At 49.8% G+C, this 25,288-nt stretch overlaps 1 protein-coding gene across 1 annotated transcript in view; it reads right to left on the reverse strand.

The window, feature by feature from the left end:
- RAB6B (RAB6B, member RAS oncogene family) overlaps nucleotides 1–25,288 on the reverse strand; it is a 61,973-nt gene that overhangs the window by 30,911 nt on the left and 5,774 nt on the right. Inside the window, exon 2 of the mRNA XM_058729941.1 lies at nucleotides 3,361–3,419. Within this exon, the coding sequence (XP_058585924.1) occupies nucleotides 3,361–3,419 (59 nt within the window). The remainder of the gene's footprint in view (nucleotides 1–3,360; nucleotides 3,420–25,288) is intronic.

Here is a 25,288-nt window from a genome sequence, read left to right on the forward strand (position 1 = left end):
AACTTGTGCTGTGGTGGGAGATCTAGGGACGGGCCACTGGCTCCGGCCTCGGCTAGACGTTCATCTCAATCACCTCAGAGATTTAAAAGAATGCTACTGCCTGAGCCAGCTTGTGAAACTCCAGGCCATCTCCCCAGTAGGTGATGCTAATGTACAGCCAAGACAGGGGGCCCATCAGGGTCCTCAAGGGACCTCACGCCAGCCCCTCAGGGCCTCAGGCTTGTTCAGCCCCAGACCAAGGGAGGGCTCACTGCCACCCAGGATGAGATTGAACCCCTCTGCCCTCCATGCCCCAGCTGAGGGCAGGGCCAGATTCTGCAGCCAGACTGTTTTCTCCTATTGTCTCTCCAACACAGATGAGGTACTTGACAAACATCTGTTGTCAGAATGAATGAATGGGGGAGGGGAAGGGATGAGACACAGAGCCAGAGGCAGGCAAAAGGATGGGAGGGAGGGACGATTCTGTCCTGGGAACTGAGTGTCTCAGCTAATGGTGGGGGCGGATGGAGAGGATGTTTGGGGGGGTTGGCAGGGAGTGGTCAGGGACAACCAACATTCCCCAGAGCCCTTGAGGATCTTGTCTACTTCCCAAATGTCTCTGCCACCATGTTAAGAAAAACAAAATAGGGGCACCTGGGTGGCTCAGTCGGTTGGGCAGCCGACTTCGGCTCAGGTCATGATCTCGCAGTCTGTGGGTTCGAGCCCCGTGTTGGGCTCTGTGCTGACAGCTCAGAGCCTGGAGCCTGTTTCAGATTCTGTGTCTCCCTCTCTCTGACCCTCCCCTGTTCATGCTCTGTCTCTCAGTGTCTCAAAAATAAAACGTTAAAAAAATTAAAAAAAAAAAAAAAAGAAAAAATAAACAGTACCATTTCCCCCTCTCTTTCTCCAGAGAGTTCATTAAAATGGCCTGTGTATGCACAGAATTGGATCCCTGGCCTCCTGGCCTAATTACCATTTTAAAGAGCACTGGGAAAGACATTTTATCTCCTGCAATAACAAAGTCAAAAAGGCTCACCATCCGGAAGGTCTTGCTTCCCTTTGGGCTTTCTCCCCTGCTCACCAAGACATCTGGCCTCTGTGGCCTCTCGGCCCGATGGGGTCCGAAAACCAAGCCCTTTCCAAGCCAATTTGGTACCAGTAGGTACTTGACACCAGCTGTGGCCAGGCCTTGTGCGGGCCTACAAATGCAGCGGCGGATCTGAGGGATCCTGGCACCTCAGACTCAGAGCCCGTCCAAGGAGCCAGAGCACATAGGCGGTGAGCTAAAGGAGACCTGAGGACAACGTGCTAGGGTGGAGGGGGCCGTGGTGCAGAACACAGGGAAGGCCCCACCTGCAGAGCAAACATGTGCTCTGAGTTTCAATGAGTCAGAACAATTTTTCATAGCAGAGAAGAGGAGAGGGAAGGTCATTCCAGCAGAGGTGACACCATTAGCCCAAGTGTGGAGGCATGACTGTCGCCTAGGTGGGGAGCAGCTAGCAGAGAGGCTGCTGGACCACAGGATGCAGGGCTAGCAATAACCAATACAAGAGGACCCTGGAGACGAAGGAGGAGATTCCAAGAAACTCAAAGGACAGGAGACTTTGATCCATGCCCATGAGAATCACTCTTCACTGCACAGGCCCTGGGGCCGTATCTGCTGCCACCTACTGCCAAGAACAGTAGCCAACCAAAGTCCCATTGTTTTCAATGGGACACCAATAAGAGGCATTATAAATAACTCAGTATTTTTCAAAAATCAATCAAAATAGTATCTGTGAGGTCATTCATATCACACACACACACACACACACACACACACACGAATACCAAGTCAGACTTCAGAACTAAAGTCTGTTAGAACTGTAATCTCAAACAAAGACTAATGTAGTAGAACTCCCTTATGGGGAGGAGGTCTCTGGCAAGCCTGCAGTAGTACAAAGCCCTGGCCTGGAAAGCACACAGCGAAGACAAAGTGTGGCCAAGATATTCCACAGCCCGTGCCCAGGGTTGTGCAGAGTACTCAGGGCTCCTCTCCCAGGGCCTCATCTTCTCACCCTTCAATCAACTCTTCCCAAGGCCACTGGTTATCTGGTATTTCACACACAGGAGAGAAAAAGACAGGGAATTAGAGGAGGCAGAGAGAGGGGCTGTATTTGAGGCAAAGATGATGATTGGTCCTGAGGGAGGAAGACAGACTACAGAGCAGACACGGAACTGTAATCCACAGTTAGCTATACTCTGCATCCTCTGTAAAACCAGGGAAGGGGGGCCTCTTAGCATAGCACTCCCCGGTTTGTTCTATAAGTGCTTGTCCTCTGAGGATTCAGGAACAAGAGGATTCTGTGATCAAATACGTGCGGAAGATCCTGTACACTATATTCCTGTTAGCAAATCAAAACCATACACTGATGTAGTAAAAGCCCTGAGAAGCCCTGCAGTAGAAAAGTTGACTGAATTCTGTTTACCAGTGCTCCTTAACTTTGTACAAGCACTGACCTTCCCTCCCTACCTTTTCTTCTCAAGTAACACCAGCTAATAATCTCTTGGAACTAGTATCTTACAGAACCCACTGGTTTAGAAGAATATTTGTCTCTTTGTCAAGGAAGAAAGTATCTTTTTTTTTCCTTAAAAAATATTTGAAATGATTGAAGTTGGTGCCTTTTGTGAAAAGCTACAGTTGCAAGGGAAATTCATTTCATTTGCACAAACCTCCTGACTCACCAGTAATGCCAGGACAATGAAATGTTACTTACCCCCCAGGAGCTCAGTCTTTGTGCCACCTGTGGCCATCTCTAGGCCACCAGCTGACTTCAGCCCACCCTCTAGAGACAGGAGCCAAGAGATCACTCTGTCTGTCTCTTGTCCACATACAGCAGTACAAGCCCATCACACCAGCCTCTCCAAGAAGGAATCGCCTCAGCAACCATGTGTGTGCACGTGCATGTGCGTAAGTGTCCAGCAAACATAACCATGCTCGAGAAACAAGTTATCCTACTGCTTTCAGTTTCATCTCCCTCATTTTACATCTTGCCTACCCATCCTCCTCTACATGATGACCCTCCAAGTAACCACACATTATAATGGTTTAGACCTGCCCACGGGGAGCAAGAGAACAGAGACTGAAATGTGTCCTCTCTGTTTTTAGAAAATGTTTCCTTTACCAAAGTTTGGATTTTCAGAAGGGCTCAGGGTCTTTACTGGGCTGGGGCTTGTGCACAAGTAGGAAGCTCCTCCAAGGCAAAACGGATGCCCAGGGGACCCAGGACCATGCTGCTCTTGGCCAGCACTAGCAAGCCCTGGAGAGAGGCCAGCATAGTCTCTAGGTTGCGGTCATGGCTGCGGACATGGTGGGGGAGGCAGGGGAACCCAGGACCTCACCTGGTACGTGTTGTCGAAGCTGTCGTACATGAACCGTGTGATCAGAGACGTCTTCCCGACTGCAAAACAACAAGAAGAAAGGGGTTCAGCTGTGGCATGCAAACTAGAATCCTCCAAACACATATCATGTGAAAAAAACAAACAAGGAAACAAAAAAGCCTAGAGGAAGGATGAAATTCAGAAACAGAAGCAGGAGCCAGACCCTCGGAGATGGACCCTAAGGTGAGGTGGCCAAGTCTACACTGGGTAGGTTATAGGGGAATACTTGCCAGCACCAAGCAAGAGGCCTCCCCAGTCTGGAGAATTCTCACCACCCGCATCCAGGTCTTCCCTGACCCCCAAGAGCACAAGTGAGGCAAGAAGCATATAGAAGAATCAGAGCAAGTATGTGCATAAGACAAGATGCTCCTCTTGCATGGGCCCATGGTCACCTGGAAATACTGCCTTGCCATTGGCCACAGGCTGGGAGGGAGGCATACTCTTTTTTCCCTATTCACTCAGCCTGGAACTAGTAAGGAGGTGGCTTTCCAAGGAACCAGGGTGCAGGGGAAGTTAATGGGCTATCCCCTAGTGTCTCTCAAGGGCAGGACTATTTTTTTGTAGTGTGTGCCTGACAGTCTATCTCCTCACAGAATGTTTAGCATCATTGGCTCTTACCAGGTAAATGCTGACGGGACCGCCTTCCATATTTGCAAATGCCCTCTAAGGGGCAGTAAACCCCAAACAAGAGCCACCTACCAGTATGGCTGAGAGAACCCAGGCCATCTCTTGGGAATTCCACAAATGCTAATTTCCCAAACTGTGTGGGGTTTGGCTTCTGACCTAACCCTGTGCAGGTCCCCTGGGGCCTGGCAGTGGCAGAAATGCCTATCGCAGGCAGCATTTCTAATTACCTGGGAGGGGAGGAAGGGTGACAAAGGAACAACTGTTGGGTCAGGCCCAGCATGGAGTGCTTGTCTACACTGTCCCATCAAGTCTCCGCCATGGGCCTGGGAATCTCCGAGGGGGACCGGCCCAGCTGAGCTTGGCTCAGAGGCCCTCCTGCTCTGGACTGCTAGACACAGGCAACTCTGATAGGGAAAGCAAAAGAGCCAGCACCTGAAGGTTCTCCCTCCTGCCTCTCCCTGACTCTTGGATGGGATGTCCACAAGGCTGGGCCTGTTGGGGTGGCTGGTCACTGCCCAGATGGAGCAAGGCAGCCCTACTTGGCTCCTCTGAGAAGGGTCCTTCTCTGGTTTTGAAGCCTTAGCCATACACCACAGAAGAGATGAGCAACCACCTTCCAAACAGCCAATATTTGTAAGGGAAAGGCCACCATCTTCTAGCCAGGAAGGACATCTGACACACTGTTTGGGGCAAACTGGGATGGCCCCATCTTTGACTCAGAACTGATTAGCTGAATTCCAATCCTAGCTGGGCTGCTGTTTGGCCCTGTCATTTTGAGGTGGTCACCATTCCTCTGGACCTCAGTTCTGCATTTTAAAATGGGTATAATAACCTCAAAGACTTCAAAGGGCAGTGGTAAGAATTAAATAAAAGTGCCAGCCAGGCATACAGGAAATGCTTAAAAGTAGAAGCAGATAGCAGGAAACTGAGATATTGAGACGATTTCCAGAATATCAGATTAAAAAAATACTACCACGGCTACTGGACTGACCTTGCCCATCGTGTCTCTTCATTTGGCCATTTCTGACTTGGATCCTTTGTAATAGAATTATAATTATAAGTAGAACACACTCCTGAGTTGTGTGAGTTGTTGTGGTAAATTATGGAACCTGAGGAGGGTCATGAGGGCCCCTCAAATTTGCAGCCTGTTGATCAGAAGTGTGGTGTCCTTGGGGAGTCCACTCGTGGTGGCATCTCAAGTGTGGGGCAGTCTCGTTGGGGGCACGCCCTTAAACCAGGGGTCTGATGCCAGCTCTGCCTGGTAGTGCCAGGTCCTGTACGAGCTGGCATCAGAATAGCCACATGTCTATTCTGAACCTCTCTGGGGTGAGCAGTAACACACCCACAATCTCTTCTAATCTTACTTGACAACTGTTAGGTATTAATCTGTTAAGTGCTTTCCAATTGCATTAAATCTCCCCTTAACTTTCACATGTAGGCGAGAAGTGGAGGCTTCCCCCATGGAAAGGCCTGGCTGCAAAATACTAAGGGGACCACAGAGTGAAACCCTGAGCCAGCAAGAGGCAGATGAAATCAAAGAGAACGAAGACAACGCAGCATCCTCCTTTTCCAAGAGAGGGTGGAAAGTTACTGCCTCCTCTGGAAGACGGGGATCCGGGGCTCACTCGCTAGTGACTTCCCTAGGTAATGACACATCCCATCTCACACCTGGGTGGGGGAGGGGCGAGCATCAGAGAGCAGGGTGGAGAGAAGGCAGGAAGACACAGTTCTCTCCCTGCAAGGGGTGTTTCCCCGAGGCAGCTGAGCACACAGGGAAGAGGCTGTGGAATGGCAAAAAGCAACTAGCGCCGCAGGAGGTCCTCGGAGGGGCTGAGAACTTAGAAATCCCTGCAAGGGCTTCGAATGCCAAGCCACCCCATCCCAGACCAGACAATAGCCACTGGCAGTGGATTAGAACCGGCTCGCAGGGTGACTTCCAGGTGGAGGAAAGCCCCAAGACAACAAATTGTTTATTGGGGCTGTGCAGGAGGAACGTTTAGGTGTGGGGTCCTGCCGGTCTGAGTGTTCCCACAACAACCATGACAGCACGTGCCTCCTGTATCTACTGAGTGTGTTCCAGGCACATGCCAGGAGCTGTGCCAGGTGCAGATTTATCTGATAACAGTGAGTGAACAAGAGAGACCAGACCCCTACCCACCTCAAGTTTTCAGGAGTTCTGTGCTTGCGGCAATCCTGCACGAAGCCCTTAACACGGTTTGGGGGGGGGAGCCTCAACTCTGAAACAGGTGCTCACATCATCCTCATTTTATACAAGGGGAAATGAATTGACAGCTATTTGCTGTCAGGGTCAGACCGAGTGGGACCAGGCTGAGGTAGTCTGACCAGGGAATGAGCTCCTGTCCCTGACCCTCCTCAGCATCTTGGGGTCACAATGGGTCTCAGGATTTTGCCAGGTCATTGCTGCCACCACTATGGATGTCATGGAACTCTGGAAATGGCCCCACCAAGCCCTTTTCCTCGGGAACAGACAAGAGGGGGGGGGGGAGGGCTTTTCTGCACTGAGGCCGTGTTTGACCCAATCTGGAAGGTCAGAAACTGGGAAGTAAGGGGGACAAGGAGGGGATCAGAATGTGAGGGTGAGCGGGCATGAACACCTAGGCCCAGCACCCCAACCGAGGCCTGGACTGAATGAGGGGTTCATTACTGATTTGCTGCAAAGGGGAATAATTTCTTACTATTCCTCTAGGTCTGCCTTTCTCATTTCTCAGAGCAGAAGCTCCCCCACCCTTCCCTGCCTCAGAGCTTCCCCAAGACCACCCATACTCTGTCCACGGGTGCCAGGATAATGTGGCTCAGATCCTCCACAACTGCCCTGGGTGGAAGGTATGGGAACCTGCGAATGGACAGCTTGCACCACCCACCTCCTTGGCCATCCTGTTCTCTCAGTCTCCCCATGAAGGATGGCAAGACAGCTGCAGCCATCACCTGACAGGGCACTACCACTGGGCCAAAGCTGGGGGCGGCCTGAGAGGGGCAGCAGCATTGTGCATCCAACCAGCTCCTGCTCTCCACCGGCCCCTGCGGCCTCTGGGAACTGCCCTTGCCTCGCAGCTCTGTTTTCAAGGTCACACTGCCCCATATGCCTTCTGACTGCAGCTCTTGGACACCACTGCAGCAAAGCGGAGCTTTTTCTGAGGACAAAGATTCAGCTCCACTGGCAGGATTATATTAAATAAGCAGGTGTATTGTTACTGAGCTCTTCTCTCTGCTCAGGGCTCAGCAACATCTTCTGGTAGTTTAGTCCCATGTGATTAAGCAGGGAGATGCATTTTCAATCTTTCAACCAAATGAGGGTGAGGAAATTCATTACTGAGCATTTGCCAGAGGCTTTAGAAAGGAAACCCTATTACTGGGCTTCTACTTGGTGCCAGACAAGAAACGGGTGCTTAACTTGGGTTCGCTCATTTTATCCTCATTCCAATCCAACGAGTGAGCTATTGTCACCAAGGTCATAGAGCTGGCAAGGACTAGAGCTGGCATACAGACCCAGATCTGACACCACAGTCATGTCTCATGTGCAACACTGTACATGAGACACTGCAGGAGATCACAAAAGGCAGGGAGGGGCCCAGGTGGCTGGGCAGTCGGGGAGACCACAAGGAGGAGGCAGGACATTCATTCAGCTGTGGAAGGGTGAGGGTGAGAGAGAGTGGGTGTTCCAGGTGGAGGGAACAGTGTGAACAAAGGCACAGAGGCAGAGACAGAAAGCTCATGACAAGGGGCTGGAGGCAATAAGCCAGATTACCAGGGGGAGTGGAGGTGTGTCCAGGAGCCATGGGGTAGATACATTCAGAGCCTCTACATCTGAGTTTTGTCACAGAGAAAATGGAGCCCAAATAGTGTGTGAGGAGAGGGGTAAGTGTTCAAGGAAGTTCAAGAACCCACTGCCTGTTCAAGGAAGTTCCATGTGGCCAGTGGGTTGATTTAAACCAAAATCCATCTCTGGGGCCAGCTACGGAGAGAGGGAGCAAAGGGAAGGCAGAGACAGGCAACGCCAGAAGGGCAGGGAACACACCAAGGAGCATGGATTCTCTCCCAAGGGTGGTGGCCATTCCTGAAGGGTCTTAAGTAGACCGGTGGGGGGAACAAGTGTGGCACTTCCTAACTTCCATGATGGCCCACCACATATTCCCCATCCCACATGCTCTTTTTACCATGTACCACCAATCCTCTGTGTAGGGGCGAAGCCGGGTGAGCCTGTGACTATGGCAGAAATGTCCCTGTGACTCTCAAGACTAGGTTAGGAAAGGTGGCACAGCTTCTGTCTGGAGCGCTTCCCCTCCCTCACACTCTGAAAGCTGTCTCTTCGGCCCAGCCACCATGCTGTGTGGAAACCCACGGCAGCCCACATGAGGGAGGACCACACAGGCACCCACCTGACAGCAGCAGACCTGTGGGTGAGTGAGCCTTCCAATGACTCCAGCCCTCACCCTTGGAGCCAGCCACTGATGCCCAGTGAAACAGAAACACAGTTTCCCTGCCAGGATCTGCCCAAACCATAGATTCCTGAGCAAAGTAAACATTCACATTTCATATGCCACTAAGTCTTGGGGTGGTTTGTTATACAGCAGTAGGCCACCTTGGCAGGCTACCCACCTCTTTGAAGGCAAGAGATCTGTGCTTTAGGAAGAAAACTTATGCTGCTTTGGGCAGAATGGCTCACAGAGGCCAGACTGGGGGGCAGCAGTCCAGTGACAGACAGCAGATCTCAGTTAAAACAGAGGCAGTGACACTGAAGAGAAACAGAGCTGGGGGTGGTGGGACCTAGTGACTGGTCAGATGCAGAGGACAGCCCCGGATACCTCCCTGTCACCTGGCTTTGTGACCAGCAGATGATGGAGCCATTCCTTAACCCTAAGCAAACTGGATGAGGAGCAAATACCAAATAAGTAAAATCACCTGGATTCAGGTCATCCATAAAAGCTGTCTTTAAAACTGTCAGGCCAAAGCACAGATATCAGCACTAAATTCAGAAAGGAAACCATTAAAAAAGAACTAATACTAATTTTTCAATCCCATGATTATCTAAGCTTATTTTTCATTATTGCCATGATCATTAAATAATCATTTTCTTACCTGAGTGGGATTGCTGGCCCAGGAGTTTTGCAAGCCTATCTAGATGAGCTCAGTCCCATACACCCTGGAAATTCCACCAGTGCAGTGTAGACTGGATGCTGGCCCTTCACAATTAGCTACCAGCACCCACCTGGACCTCACTCTACCAGCCAGCCTCCCATGGGCTGCAGTCCCCATCTCAGTGGCTGATCCAAATAAATAGCTTTTTGTACATTTGGGTGGCTTCTAGATAGCTGCAGAGGCCTCTCTATGCAGTCAACAAACACCCACTGGGGGCTTACTCTATGCCAGGCCCGTGCTGCGCACAGAATTCACAGCGAGAAAACAGATGAACCCCTGCTTTTCCCAGCAGCCTTGCTCCAGTGGTGGAGCCATTCAGGTGCAGATACCTAAAGTACGAAGTAACCTGGGAGGGGCTACTGAGAGCCGAGGAAAAGGCAAGGCGGCTCTGCTGGAGAATTGCAGTGGTCTCCTAAAGGAGGTGGCCATTTGGGCTGGGTCTTGATTGATGGGGACGAGGCATCAGGGGGAACAGAGTCCCCAGGGGAGGGACTGGATGGAGCTAGAGATGTGAGCATAGAGCTGCCACGTGAAGCCAGAGTCTCCCAGGGCTCTGGGGTCAGTGCCTATGAGAACTCCTGGGTTTGGCTTGTGCCCAGGCTGAATGATAGTTGAGTGGGCCATAAGCCCCCAGACTCTTGGTCTAACACTGTCTTCCTCCATGAAGGACCCCTCTCCTCCCTGTCATGTCCATGGTAGGTGTGGGTGTGGTGGAGAGATTCCGTGAGGGCCAGAAATGGGGCAGAACATGAGGCAGAGCAAAAGAAATTAGCTGGAGAATTTGGAAGGTCTGGAAAGACCTGGCAGAGCATGAACCACCCCCACAGTAGCCTTCTCATGAATTAAGCCAGAACCTTGGCCCATAATCTTTTCTAGGCCACACATGCACATTTACCGCCCACACCAGCTACAGGACACTGCTGGACAGACAGTGGGGTTCTGCCTGATCTTCCCTGGGTTCACAGAGCTAGGCCCAGAGTGGGAGGCAGGAAAGACCTGGAAGAAGCCCCTGCCATTTCTAGGCCACCCTGGCAGACCCATCTCTTTGATACCTGTGTTTTTAGGACAGCAGTCCCCACGCCAGGGAAAGGGCTTCTGCATCCTTGGCTCACTGCCAGTCCCAGGTCAGAGACTGTCTGCAGCTGTCTGTCAGAAGTGGTCCTCGGGATTGAAAAGGCAAATCTGCATCCCCAAGGCTGAGGCCAATAATAACCTGTTCCTAGGGTGGGCCCAGCTGACTCAGATATTCTGTCAGCTGAGTTTCCAGAACACAAGTGGGGAAAGCTGTATGAATGCTGGGAAGGGCCTGACTGCTAAAGGGTGCAGTCCTTGCCCTGCAGCTAGGAAGGAGGCAAGGCCATCTGGGCCAATGTCCCTGCTCTTCAGGGGCCTGGGGAGAGGACTCCACTATTCCCTTGAATCCCCCTGCCCATAAGGTCCCCCATTTTGTCCTGACCATGGGGTGCACAGCTCCTGGGCCCTATGGTGATGAGAGGAACTGGTGAGACACCAGTTACATCTGTCTGATCCTTGTTTCCTTCTGTGCTGTTTTTACAAAACAGAAAAGCCTGGTCTATCCTTCCTGCAAGGTTGACAAGCCTGGAGGGCTGGGGACCAGGCTTCCCACTCCACACCTGATCCTGCACCCTGTGTTCACAAAAGCAGCTCCAGACCAGGGCTTTGCCAGCTCCTCCAGCCCTGAGGGGCCAGCTGGCTCACTGTAGGCTAAATGAGGAAACGTGAAAAATCCCATTTCAAATCGTCCCCCCAAAGACTCAGACAGTAATTAAGAAATATGCAAAGCTCTTCATTGGACACTTTAATTAAGTGTGTTAATTCCCTCTGACAAAGGATGCTCAGCCACCTGGGCCTCACTGAGGGACCCAGGGAAGACAGACAGAGGAGGGAGGAGGAATTGGGAGGAGGGGTCGGCAGGACAGTGCTAGGGGTTGGTCTGGCTGAGGCCCTTCCTTATGCTCCAGTTGGCAACCTGACCTGTTCCTGACCCTCTCACTTTCCCCACTGTCCTCCACCCATCCCTATCCCCTCTGTGCAAACCCAGTGATCTTAGGGAAGTCTGCTCTGAGTCAGGGGCCAAAGGGTGTCATCCACTGCCTCCCTCCCCTACCAACATACATCTCAGCTCTGCCACTCAGTAGACTAAGAGGTCACTATTCCAATGAGGTCGGGCTAGATGGTTTTGAAGGCCTGCTTCTACTTTGGAGCTGGTGACAAATGCTTACCAAGCCTGAAATACAGCTGGATGAAAGCACTAACACGGGCTCCTTTCCTGCTTGGCCAGAGTCCCTTTGGCCCTTGGGCTTTGCCAACCTTCAAACATTTCATCCCATCCCCACAACCACCCCCAAGTGGCCCGGAGCCCTGAGAGCCCAAGATGGGGCTGTGCTCCGACTGTCTACTCTGTAAGGAGGGGCAAGGGGCCCTGGAGCCAGTGAGGGTGCACTGGCATGGAGGGAGAGGCTGTGCTGTCTGGCATGTGACTGGTTACATACAAGGAGTGCCTGCATTTATGACAGCTGGGGTTAACCACCCCCACCTTTCTTCCTCCCAAAGGATTACTGGTTACTTTTGAAAATATAACTGTTTAAAATAATACTAGGATATCATAGCTATGTATCAATAGCAATACTGAATAGCCTCCCAATCTTTTTGAATACCCCTCCTATGTTTGAGGACGTCCAAAGCCATCCCCCCACCCCCCAGCATAGGAGCCTCTTTTGCAGCCATGTTATAGACACATGACCTAGGCGCTCCCATTGGACCTTCACATGAGACTCCACCAAAAATGACCAACATGAATCTAGGGGAGGGGGCTGGGACCCCCTCTGGGTCTGCATACAGAGGTAGCCCTGATGTGGGTTTGAGCATGAGCTCTTGCCAGTATCCAGCACAGGAACCGTGTCTCCCCCTGGACCAGTCCTGGTGTGACTCAGGCTGGTGCTCTGGGCCTAGCTCTCTGACCCTCCCGGAGACTCTGAACTTCCCAATCATTGCTCTAATACATTTACTGTTGGCTTTGCTCAAATCAGCTGGAGAGTGAGAGCAGATGTCTCTTGTTTCTAACTAAGAATTCTGAGACAGATATAAGGCAAAAAATAAGTGAGCTAAAAAGAGAAGGCTGGAGTAAAGAGTTTGTTTACAGAAATACATCTTATGATATCTTACCCCAGCCAGGAAGTGAGACTAAGAAATTATCTGAGCTCCCTGGCAGTCAAAGCAAAAACAAGCAAGCAAACAAAACAACAACAAAAAAAACAAACCAAAAAACAAAAAACACCCAAAACCAAAACCAAAATCATGACCAACTGTAAGATTCACAGCACTCATGAGAAAAACCAAACTAGTTGCAATACTGAGCTTTTTTAAGAATAAAAAATGTTCATTGATTTAGAGAGAAAGCATGTACACAACAGAGGGAGGGGCAGAGAGAGAGAATCTCAAGCAGGCTCCACACTGCTCCACATTGGCAGACACCAATGTGAGGCTCGATTCCATGAACTGTGAGATCATGACCTGAGCCAAAATCAAGAATCTGATGCTTAACCTACTGAGCCACCCAGGCACCCCAATACTGAGCTTTTTATAAGAGCTAGGCAGCATAAAGTTCTTGAAAAGAGTCTGGAGGGCAGAAATCATGAGGCAGAAATTTACATACTTATATAATCAACTGGATGACCATCACTGATGAAAATCAAAGATGCTAACCAGCCCCAATAACACCCCTACCCAAGTCACCGTTCATAGTCATGGGCCCAGACCAGTGTTTCCTACAAATAAATGATTAAAAGAAAAACCAAGGTCCAGGACTTAAGCTTATGATCAAGATGGAATAACAGGGACCAGATTTATACTCTCACTTGAAACAACTAAAATGCATACAAAATATATGAAATGATTTTCAAGACACTGTATAGTAAGCAATAAAGGACAGCAAACCCTAAGAGACACAAAACAAATTATGTGAACCCCACAACTCAAATTGTTGCTCTGAGGATATTCTGGGCCATAGCACATGGAGGGTGGAGCCAGGTGGACTCCCTGAGTTGAGGAGACAGTGCTTAGAGTCCAGAGAAAACAATGCAGCTAGAGTTCACAGGACAGAGTGCTGGAGAGGAGGGAGATACACACACACACACACACACACACACACAAACTGAGAGAGAGAGGGAGAGAAGGAGAGAAGGAGAGAAGGAGAGAAGGAGAGAGAGAGGGAACTCCAGAACATTCTCAGTATTCAGCGGCCGACGCATCAGCAAATGTGTGTAAGGAAACTACCAAGACTAGGGAAAGAGCCACCCATATGGATTAAAGGAAACTGTTTGTCATCCACACAGACCTGGGGATAGTGCCTGTTCCTACCAGTCAGAGTAGAAAGCCTCAGAGTAGAAAGGCTGTGCCTCAGTAGTGGGCAATAATTAGCCCCACTCTAGTGAGCGCCACTCCAATCCCAGTTAACAAATCTTAAGGATATTTATAGGAACACAAAAACTATCCAATACATACCATGCAAAACTCACAGTATCTAGCATTCAAGAAAAAAATTACCAGGCATGCAAAGAACACCTCCATAGTGGGTGGTAATTAGCACCAGACTAAGCACCACTTCAGTCCCAGCTAACAAATCTTAAGAATACTTAAAGGAATGCGAAAACTATCCAATACACAACATGGCAAAATTCAAAATGTCTACCACCCAATAAAAAATAACTAGACATGCAAAGAACCAATAAAATAGATTCATAATGAGAAGGAAAAAAACAATGAAAATCAGCCCCAAATTGACACAGTTTGACAAATCAGCAAAGACATTAAAAAATTTTTATAACTCCATTTCATATGTTCAAAAAGTTAAACAGAGATGTGGAAGACATTTAAAAAGACATAAATCAAACTTCTGGATACACTGGATGGGATTAACAAGAGATTAATCCCAAATTAACTGCAGAAGAAAAGATCAATGAATTTAAAGACACAGTGATATTTAAAATGAAACAAAGAAAAAAAGAGAATAGAAATAAATGATTGGAAGCCCAGTGAGCCGTGGAATGATGTCAAGTGGACTAACATATATGTGATTAAAGTCCTCAAAGGACTGGTTGTGTGGGAGTGGTGACAGGGAAAAATATTTGAAGAAATAATCACTAAAAATATTTGAAACTTGAAGAAAACTTTAAACACACAGACCTGAAAAGTTCAATGAATCCCAGGCAAAGGAAACATAAAAGAAACCAAGGCACATCATAACCCATTTGCACAGAATCAGTGATAGAGAATCACAAAAGCAGCCAGGGAAAAAAGACACATTATGTACATAGAAACAAAGATAAAAAGACAGCAATTTCTCCTCAGAAACAATGCAAGCAGGAAGACAATGGAGCAAAATCTGTAAAGTACTATTAACCTAAAACTCGAGGTTAATAACTTTCAGATATGTATCGTCTGACATCTGTCAAAAACAAAGATGAAATAAAGACTTTTTCAAACATTCGAACACTGACAGATTTCATCACCAACAGATTCTCACAATGAGAAATGTTAAAGGACGTCCTCAGGAAAAAGTGAAATGACACCAGATGGAAATGTGGATCTACACAAAGGAATGATGAACACAACAAATGATTAATAATGGTGAAATATGTAATATTTCTTTCATATTATTTAAGAATGTTTGGGGTGCCTGGCTGGCTAGTTGGTAGAGCATGCAATTCTTGATCTTTGAGTTGTATGTTCAAGCCCCATGTTGGGGCTTAAAAATATCATCTTGGAAAAACATCTTTAAAAGATCATTGGCTTTGTAAACAAAAATAACAACAGTATGTTGTATCAAAGACCTAACAAAACATGGAAGAAAAAAATTTTTGTTACCTTGCCAGAAACATGCAAACTGTAAGAAAATGAAGTGACATTTTTGAAGTACTAAAAGAAAAATGTTGTCAACACAGAATTCTATACCTAGCAAAAGTCTTTTAAAAAAGAAGGTGAGGGACGCCTGAGTGGTTCAGTCAGTTAAATTTCCAACTCTTGATTTCAGTTTAGTTCATGATCTCATAGTTGGTGAGATTGAGCCCCTCACTGGGCTCTGCACTGACAGCTTGGAATCTGCTTGGGATTCTTTGTCTTCCTCTCTCTCTGCCCTTCTCCCGCTTATGTACATGTGCTCTTTCTCTCTCCCTCTCTCAAAACAAACATTTAGAAATATTTAAAAATAAATAAATAAAAATAAAAATGAAGGTGAAAAAAAGGAATCAAATGCCAAAACAATTCACTGCTAGCAGACCCACAACACAAGGAAGAAAGTTCTTTGGGCAGAGGAGGACACCTGCACACTCATGCATACATGCACTTAAAAATCTGAGAGATCTGGATTTTAATCCTGGCTCTGTCACTTATTTGCTTGGGTTAGTTACTATCCTCTCTGAGGCTTAGCTTCCTCATATGTATAACGTGGGCAGAAATGCCTACCCTCGTCTCTCATATTATGAATTCTACGAGAGCAGTAAAAAGTTAACATTCTGGGTGAAAGGCACACATCGGAAGACTTTGTACTATTCTTGCAACTTTCCTAAAGGCCTAAAATTATGTCAAAATAAAAAGTTAAAGAAAAAAATATGGTGATTTTTTAAAAATTATGCACACACACACACACATCCATGACTCTCAGATTCCTGGCACATTCAGAAAATGGCTTGTTCTGATTTATTAAACATTCTGATCCACATGATGCTTTCCTAAGAAACCAGAATGTAAGTGTATTTGGCATCAACTTAGTCTTCTACAGAACCAGAACCTAGCTGGGAAGCTGCTGTGAACCCTTCTAACCATGGGCCAGGAGGCTGAGCAATCCTGGACAAATCAGCTCAGTGGTCAGAGCCCATGTGTAACCGCCACATGTGCACATGCACCAAGATGCATGCAAATACATACACAGAGACACACACACACATGGTCCATCCAGCAGGTGCCATGGTCAATCCAGCATGGTCAATCCTGCAGTGTGTGTGGGAACTCTCCAATCCCCCTGGTGACTTTGCTGTGAAACTAAGAACCTTGTCAAGACAGCATCTGAAGGACCTCTTGACAACCACCTGAGACCTGACCACACAGCTTGCGTGGACTGCAGAGATGATCCCGACCACAACTAGTGCACCTGCTGTCAGGACCTTCTCTGCCTCACTGATGCATCTCAAACACTCCTATCAGCTTCAAAAAGGTGCAGGGTCTCCCCTCCAGGTCCCAACGGCAGCACCAGTACCTGCTAGCTTTGAGTGCCAGCTACAGCCCCCACACAGCACACACAGTTACCCTCTGGCATGGCTTCCCTGGAGAGCCAGGGTGGGGCAGGCAGAACAGCCTGAAACTCAGCCTAACTCCATTCAGACCCTACACAGGCCAGTCATGTCCACATGCCCGAGCAGCAGCACAGGTGCTATGAAAAATGAATTCATAGTAAGGATATGTATGTTTGTTTGAGAGAAGGAGAGAGCACATGCTAAATTCCCACCAGCAGCTGATTTTTTGACAAGACTGGTGTTAATGCAATTTGGTAGTTTATTTAACTGATAGGAACTCTTGGCCCATCCACAGCATGGAGTTTGGCAAAGTAGTATACATGCTCATGTTTATCCTTTCTTCCTGAAGCATATTGCTGGTGTTGGTGGTAAAAGCCTCACTAACAGGGAGAGAAGGGTGGGATAGTGAGAACGGGCAGGCAGTGTTGAGAGGCATGGCGTGTGTTTCACAGGTTGTCAGCTGAGGACTAATCAAAGTGATCCTGTGACAATGGACCCCCAGCACCCATCCATGATGGCACTGCTATGGTCTGGCCAAGAGAGCAACCTTGCTTAGGCAGATGGAAGGTGGCAGTTCAGAGTGCAGGCTAATGTAGGCAGGGAACTTTCCTGGATCTCCAGCCCCCTTGAGAAGCCCCTGGGCTGGACATCCACAGGTGTGGTCTCTGAGGTCTCCATGAGCATAGGGAACTGTTCTTGGCACTCCCATTGGCCGTGGCTTCTTCTCCTCTCCTGTGTATACTCTCACACAGCCTGCCCACTGCTGCTCGCCTTGTTGCTTTGACAAGGGGGCAACCGGGCACAATCCCAGCCCCTGCACCTCTAGAGCCAGCTGTAGACGGAAGACTGGACATGCAGACACCCCCTTCCGTCAAAAGAAAGAAGCCTCCTCCTACTCTCAGGAGGTGACTCAAGGTCACCTGCTCACAATTCACTTGGGGAGCGGGGATGGCCTTCCTGGTGAAGTTGAGAGATGGGGATCATTGTTATGGAGGTAGAGAAGGCTTCTAAATCTCCAGGACCCTAGGCCTGGGAGTGGGCACAGGACCACCCAGCAGGAAGAGAGGTGCACTGTGTCTCCAGCCCTTGTGAATCAGGGACAACTGCTGGCCAGGCACTGGGGTGGCCAGAGGGCCAGGCTGGAGGGAGGGAACAGCAGGACCTGAGTCAATACTGAGGTCTGCCCTCTGGACTTGGACGCCTGGGGACCAGGACAAGGAGATGGTAGCTAGGCTCACCCAGTCCCCATCCCACAAGCTCTGGTTCCCTAAGAAGCCCTCTCAAAAGCTGCACCAGAAGTGGCATGAGTCATCAAGGATTCTAGATTTAATCTTTCCCAAGTCCCTCACAGAGATGAGGAGATGTGAGGTCAGAGAAGAGGGGCTACCTGCCCAGAATCATACAGCACCAGGGTCATGGTCAGACAGGATATCTCCTGGTTCACAGTCAGATCTCCACTTCAGAGGTTTCTCTGAGCCCATAAGGCTTTCCAAAGTGTGCTCAAGACAAGGAGATCCAGCCTCCTAAAGTCCCATACAACACAGGAAGTGCCAAGAGTGTAGAAACATACAACACAGGAAGTGCCAAGGAGCAGCACAGAGTAAACTGCACTAAGGCACAAAAGCCTGGGTTCTAGAAGGAATACAGATCTGAGTGGCCGCAAAATACAAAATACCAAGTCATGGCAAAAAAGCAGCTAGATAAAAGTCTGATCCAGTCCTGACATGTGACGTGATGCAGCATGTGACAGGAAAACTGGGGGCCCAGGGAGCAGGAGGGCTTGTTCAAGGCCGCATGAAGAAGGAGCAAGAGCAGAGCAGGAAACAGGACCCCACTCCCAGGGGCCTCCCTCATATCTATCTGCTTTGGGTGGCCTCAGCCAGCTGCTTAACCTGGGGCAGGTCCTGGCCCCTTCCTAAATGCTCTAACTCCTTGTCTGCAAAACAAAGGCATCGCTAAGGTGTCTCCTCCCTGGAAAATCTTCACCCCATCTGTATTAGTTATTGGTTGTTGTGTAATAAACACCACAACCTTAGTGGCTTAAAGTAACACACACTGATTATCTCACAGTTTCTGTGGGCAGGAGTCTGGGCATGGTTTAGCTGGGTCCTCTGCTCAGGGACTCACAAGGTTGTAATCATGGTATCAGCAAGGCTACACTTCCTTCTGGGGCTTGGCATCCTCTTCCAAGCTCCTGTGATTGTTGACAAAATATAGTTCCTTGTGGCTTGTTCCAGTTTGGTGGGGCTGCCAGCCAGAGGCCACTTTTATTTCCTAGAGGCCAACCATAGTTCTCTGCCACATGACCCCTCACAGGGTCTCTCACACATGGCGGCTCATGTCTTCAAGGCCAGCAAGAGGGGTCTTCTGCAGAAATAACCATGGGAGGGACACCCATCACCTCTGCCATACCATACTGGCCAGAGGCAAGCCTCAGTTTCCATGTGCATTCAAGGGGAGTGCTATGCAAGGGCATGACTCATTCGGCATCACCTGAGGTCGCATCTGCCATACTCACATTTACACATTCCTAAGAGACACCACCTCTACTCTTCAGTCTCTGCTTCCTCTCCTATAGTGGTGAGGTGGCTTGGTCGCCTGCAGCAGAATCTCATGGGTCTCTCTGCCTCAAGGCAGAAGCTAAAAGCTGGCCTGGGACAGAGGCTGGGGGGGATGGGGGCAAAGGCCGGGCCCCTGTTGTGTCGACTACATCGTGCATTTGCACACTGCTCTGCACAGTTCTTGCACATCACATCCAGCCCTCCCCAAGCTGAGGTGGATGGACGAGCTCTCCAGACCAGAACGCTGGCTAAGTGGCCCTTCTGCTGCATGATGGAGGCAGGAGAGAGCTGGGCTCTGCCCTCTTCTGACATAAATGCGAGAGAACCAAGGTGGGAGGTTAGCTGGGCACTTTTTCAGGACTGTATTATCTTCCGATCTGGGCAGCAGCCGCAGTGCTTTGGCTGGATGTGGAGGAAGGGAGGGGAGACTTAACTGGATCCTGGCGCTACAGGTATTCAATCATAAAAATTGACTAATTTGGGAGGAGTCTTTTTTCTCCCTAAAAAGAAACCTTCTCAGAGGTGCTCTCTACTCAGAGAAGAGCAGAACTAAACAAAGATCTCCTGGTCCCAAGACTTGACCCTACTCACAGCCGCCCGAGCTGGGAACTGCAGGGTCCCAGTGGGGCAGAGCCAACCTGACTCTGGGAGGGAGGAATAAAACTGCGTCTGCTCCTTGAAGCCCAGCACTGGAGCACTGGTGCTGCTGAACATCCTCTCTCATCCCCCAGGACAAGGTAAGAGCCCTTCTCTCCACTCTGGCTCTACCTGGCTGGAGGTCCTCAACCCTCCTCACAGCAGCAGCCACAGCCCTGGTTCCTCACCTTGTCCTCGACCCGAACACAGAATGGGTCCCCTCACTCCTGTACCCAGCACACACCAGTGCCTCCACGGGAACCTCAAGCCCTTCATTCTATTTGGACAGAACCTGGGATGCACGGCACTGCTGCCCAGAGCTGCAAACCACCCTGGTTTTCCCAAGGCACCAGTGCTGGCCCACAAGCCCTGTGACTGGCACACCTAGGTCCATCTGTGTCTGGTGAGAGCACGTCCCTTCCCCGTCTCAGCGCTTCCATGGCTCTCCCTTCCCCATTCTGTTCTCCTAGCCCTCTCCCTTCACTGGATGGGGAAACAAGAAACACTTGTTCTAAATGCTTCACTTAATCTCTTCTGCACAGTGTTTACTCCCTGCTCATCAACAGGGTCAGAACAGAACGTTTTCTCCACGTCTTTCCGAAGTAGCACACAATCCTCAGTGGGACCTGTCTCTCGTGTGGAGGCCACCATCACAGCTCTTCAGTCCTGAACCAGGGATGGGTCTCTTGGTCCTGCCTCTGCCCCAGGGGTAGGGGCAATGGAGGAACCAGAAGGGGTTCAAATGGTCAAAGCTGCATTGAGCTGCTTGTGGCCAGCTTCGGGGTCTATTTTTCTCCAGGCCAGCAACTCCAGGCAAGGGTGACACCTCTGCTGAGCACCAAGCAAGGGGATGGGTCTTCTTACCCACTGTGACCTCAGACGATTAATCTGGCACTGCTCAGAGGGGCCATGGGCAGTGACTAAAATGTGCTTGATTACTGACAATTAGGATATTCTTCACTCACTAGCCACACTGACAAAGGAATACCCAGCTGGGTGCTTAGTAACGTGCATGGGCACTGCCTGGGCAGAAGACAGGAGGGACAGGGAGCAGGGGTCACCAGGGCTTTGCAGGGTGAGGTTTCAGTCCTTGAGAACAGACCATGAGCTGACCCACGGGCGGGGGACTGCATCAACTGACCTGAACAGGCTGCCCTCTCTGGTCTAGGGCTGGGTTCAGGATGGCAGTCCCCTGCCTCTACTCTGGCTCCCTGGCTCTTGCCATTCACTTTTTGTGCAGCCACTTGAGGTTGGGTTTCTGTCTCCAAGTCAGGGAGAGGGGCTCTCCCTTATATAATGCTGCCCTCCCTCAAGTTTTCACAGGCCCCTAAGCTTATTGGGGAGCTAGAATTCATCAGAGAAGAGCAAGGGAATCCATGGGAGAAAGCAAAGACAGTGGATCAAGCATCTGTTGGAAGAGGAACCCAGAAAGGGAAGGAGTGATAAGAGGCTGCACAAAGGACCAGGGGAGCTCACACACCCAATGACCAGAGAGGCAGGCAAGTTCACATACCCAAAGACCAGGAGGCTAGGGGTACAGTTATCTAATAACCAACCTGAGCAGGTGGCAGAGGGGAAGAGTCTGGAAGGGCAGCCAGCAGCCCTGGAGCACCCCTTTGGCGGACAGAAGCAGTCAGGGAACCCAGGGCATTGTGGAGGCAGGAAGGACAGAGGAGTTCAAGGAGGCCAGTTTGGGTACATCTGAGTACGGTGTGGCCTTGTAGAGAAGGACAGGAGCCCCTCCCCTACAACCCTTCATTGCCCCAAAGTTTTCACCACATAGAGAAAGAACCAATAAAATCTATGTACCCAGAGGTCTAAATCTCAGAGCTGGAAGCTCAGGCTCACAAACCCTCCTCTGTGTTCCATTCTCTGACTGTTCCCTGCATGGCCTGGCTCAGGCTGCCTGCATCTCTTGCCTCCAATCGGGCCATATTCATCTTTGTCTTCTAATCCATGAGCATGTCCCTCCTTGGTCAAAACCACCCGGGGGTCCCCACTGCCTGCAGGGAAGACACAGACCCTGTGTGTAGAAGCAAGATTCTCTGAGGCCTGAACCTGCCTACTTCTCCAGGTTCAATGATTTTTTCTAACTATGCTCACGACCTCACCTCCCACACCTACGCCAGAGTCCAGTCACCTTGAACTACACCCAATTCCCCCAGAAGCTCCAAGCCCCTCCCAGCCCCCAACCTTGGCATAGTTGGGCCCTCCGCTCAAGATGCCTCCCTTGTGTGCCTATGAATTCCCTCTCACTATGCAAAACCTCCTCTGGGAAGCCTTCCCCGACTCCCCCAGCAGACCACACCCACAGCCTTGCTTGTGTGCTTTAACAGTCACATTAACACTGGCTAAGATTTATCACCTGCCTACCTCACCAAGCACTGTTCTAATCACAACATGGCAAAGCCTCAGCCCCTGTGGTCTACCCAGGCTGCACTCCTCGTCCTTGGGGAAGTTACAGAGCCGTGAAGATGAGGTGCTCTTCCTGGGAGCAGCTGTGGGGGCCCAGAAGAGCAAGGCTAGGTGAATCTGTCCTAATTCTGCTGGGACGGGCAGTGGAAAAATGCCAACCAGGGAGTCAGAGGCCTGGGAGCTCCTCCCAGTTAGCAGTAACCGTTCTGGGTCCTGCAATCTGTGCTAAAGCCTTTCCTTCTCTGAGACACACTTTCTTCATTTATAAAATGGGTACACAGCTCCACTCATCAGATCACAAGGATGTAGGCTATGCAGCTCACTACACAAGAGGACCAATGGGTGATTCTCAAAACCTCCACCCTACTTCTCTCTCATTCATCTATAAAAGGGGGGATTGCTGTCACTGTTTCATTAACAAAATTACCTGTCACTTGAGCATTCACCGTGTGCCATGTACTGATGTATTAGATCTTCATGCAACCTCAACAAGGTAAGGATTGCCCTGCTGTCTGATGAGAAAAATGAGCACAGGGTGGTCCTGTTATATCCCAGCTCCACCCAGAGAGTGAGAAGTGGGGCTGGGGCAGAAGTGCAGGGCTTAGGAGCACCAGTAAGTGATGGTGCTGGAGCAGGAGCTGGGGCTGGTCTGGTGATGCCAGCCCTTTCCCAGCCCTCTCTGCTTACCACACACCCACCTGGCTGCAGAAAGAAGTATCCTGGAGTAGGGGTACCTGGGAGCTGTCACCTGTTCTGCTGTCCTCACCAAAGGTTCTCGGTATGGAATAACTGCCCGCCAGCAGGGAGGGCAGGATAGCCCCATCCCGATTGCCTGGCAACCTGAGTCAAACACACCGTCAGAAGAGAGGAGCCACAGTGCCCTGGGGGCACACCAGGGAAGAGGGCCAAGAATGCCTCCCAGAAAAAGAGGTAGCAGACTGGAGAGGACTCTGCACTGGGGCTGTCCAGAGGAGTTTGGGGGGGATATAATTAGCAGAGGCCCTGATTACATGCCTTCATCTCTGCAGTTCCTCTGACCTCTCTAGCCAGCAGTGCAATCTCCAGGCTGAGAGTGTTACTGGCTTGGCATCATACCCTGAGCTAGCTGTGAATTACAGGACCAGAGTTAGAGCTCCATCAGCCTGAGTGGTCATCCATCCAGCAGCTTCCGAGGATATATTGAGAAAGCCAGAGAACACTGTGGGCTTATCCAACCACAGAGGCTGCTGGTGGTTGACCCCAAACAGAATCAGGGTCTCCAGGCCCTGATATCTCCAGGCCTGAAGGGAGGATGAGGCCAGGAGAAGGGTTACCCCAGAGCAGGTGGGAACCAGCCACTTAGTTTGATTGGTTCTTCCCTTCCTAGGATTTAGTTCTCAGCTAGAACCCAGATGACATCTTGTCCATGGTGTGCAGGACTGACTTGGGAAGGCTTTAACTGCCCCACATCCTTTCCAACCAACTCCCTTCAAACCACCCCAAATAAGCAGTTCATTCTATGTAAGAATGCAGTGTCTGATATGCAATCCAGCTCAATCACATTGGAGAGACTGCTTGCTTCTTAGAGATATCCCCCTGCCCTCCTCTCTGCTCAGGGCCCCAGTGCCCTGTCACCAGCCTAAGGGAATCAAAGACCTCCTCCCACCCACCCCCATGTTGTGATCCATTCCTCAGCAAACAGCTTGGCACATGATTCCCGAGGAGACATTTATGGCAGACCTCTTGTCTATAAGGCCTCAGTGTTCTGTCCTCTTTTCCCCACAACAGGGCCTGAGCCTGCCTTTGAGGCATGAGGTCTAACAGATCACTATGTGCTTCTCATAGTGACCTGGGTTCATGGACAATGGGTTCAAAGATTGGGTTCACACTAGCAGTAAGTCTGTGGCCATGACCGGCTCTCCCTGAACCCCTGTCTCCTGACATGCAAAACAGGGAGAACTTCACATCTATCACAGGATGCCGGAAAGAAAAGTGCCCTGTGTGGAGCCTAGGGCATAGAGTGTATTCTTAAATGCCATCTGAGGTTAACTGGAGGAAGAACACGGAAACCCAGGAAGGTTAGCTCCATTTCCCATCATCCTCTCCAAACCCTTAGAATAAAGAATCCTTCCTAGGTGTAGATGTGACTGAGCCATTCCCCAGCTGAGGATCCTCCACCAGCTCCCCACTTCCCTCAGAATAAAGCCCCAGCTCATGGCCAGCCTCTGTGACCTGCCCTCACACCTCATCTCCAGCCACAGGGGAAGCTGGGTGAGCTGGTTAACCTAATGCTGGAAGTCCCTTTCTCTGGGGGAAATCCCACTAAGGCATCATGCCCTTTCCCCAACTGTCCATCCAGCTCTTGGAAGAAAGCTGTGATTTCTATCACAGAACGCACACAACTGAAGTCTTCCTTCTTCCCTGGCCCACTACCCACAGCAACTATGGGGCATCAGGTGGCCAGTGTTCTAATGCATTTCCTGGAAGTAACCTTTGCTTTTAAGGCTTTTTTCTGCCCTCAGGAGCAGGATATCATCTGTTTTTTCCTGGACCCTGCCCTGTCCCTTGGGTAGGTCCCCACCTGGGAACAGGTGGTGCCTGGCCCAGGACACGTGATTGAGTCACCTGGGCTCCCACTGGTCTTGTTACCAAGAGACCAGAATAAATCTGTTTTTCTACTAAAAATAAATCACTTCACTAAAATGACAAAGTAGTCATAGCAGTGAACGTTTACTTTTAAAACAAGATCCCACTTAGTTTAGGACAAAAGTTATGAAAATAAAAATGAAAGGGGGAAATTTCAAGCCCTAATATACAATAAAGAACCCCTAGGAGTTTACAGGTATTATGAAACTTTCTCCTCTCCTTCTGAGTCCCAAGCAGCAGAGACTGGCCTATGCCTCAGTGCCCTCAGGCCTTGCCTGGGGCCCCATTTCCTGGGGCCTGTCTTTTTGGCTCTAACAAAGCTGCCCATCTCAACGTGAGTCTGATACTTCTCCCTGGCAACCTCCCCCATCTTCTCTTCTCTGTGCTGAGAAATGGAAAAGGATGATAGTGGACAGTTGAGAAAATGCCCAGCACAGTTTTTCTAGCAGTTCACCTCTGATGTCTATGGATTTTCCTTTTTACCCTAATCTTTTCTCACCTTGATCAATGGTTCTGCCCAATAATTTCTTTAAGTCATTACATTAAGATCAGGCAGCA

This window comes from Neofelis nebulosa, chromosome 5 (assembly GCF_028018385.1).
Source record: "Neofelis nebulosa isolate mNeoNeb1 chromosome 5, mNeoNeb1.pri, whole genome shotgun sequence".
Taxonomy (NCBI): domain Eukaryota; kingdom Metazoa; phylum Chordata; class Mammalia; order Carnivora; family Felidae; genus Neofelis; species Neofelis nebulosa.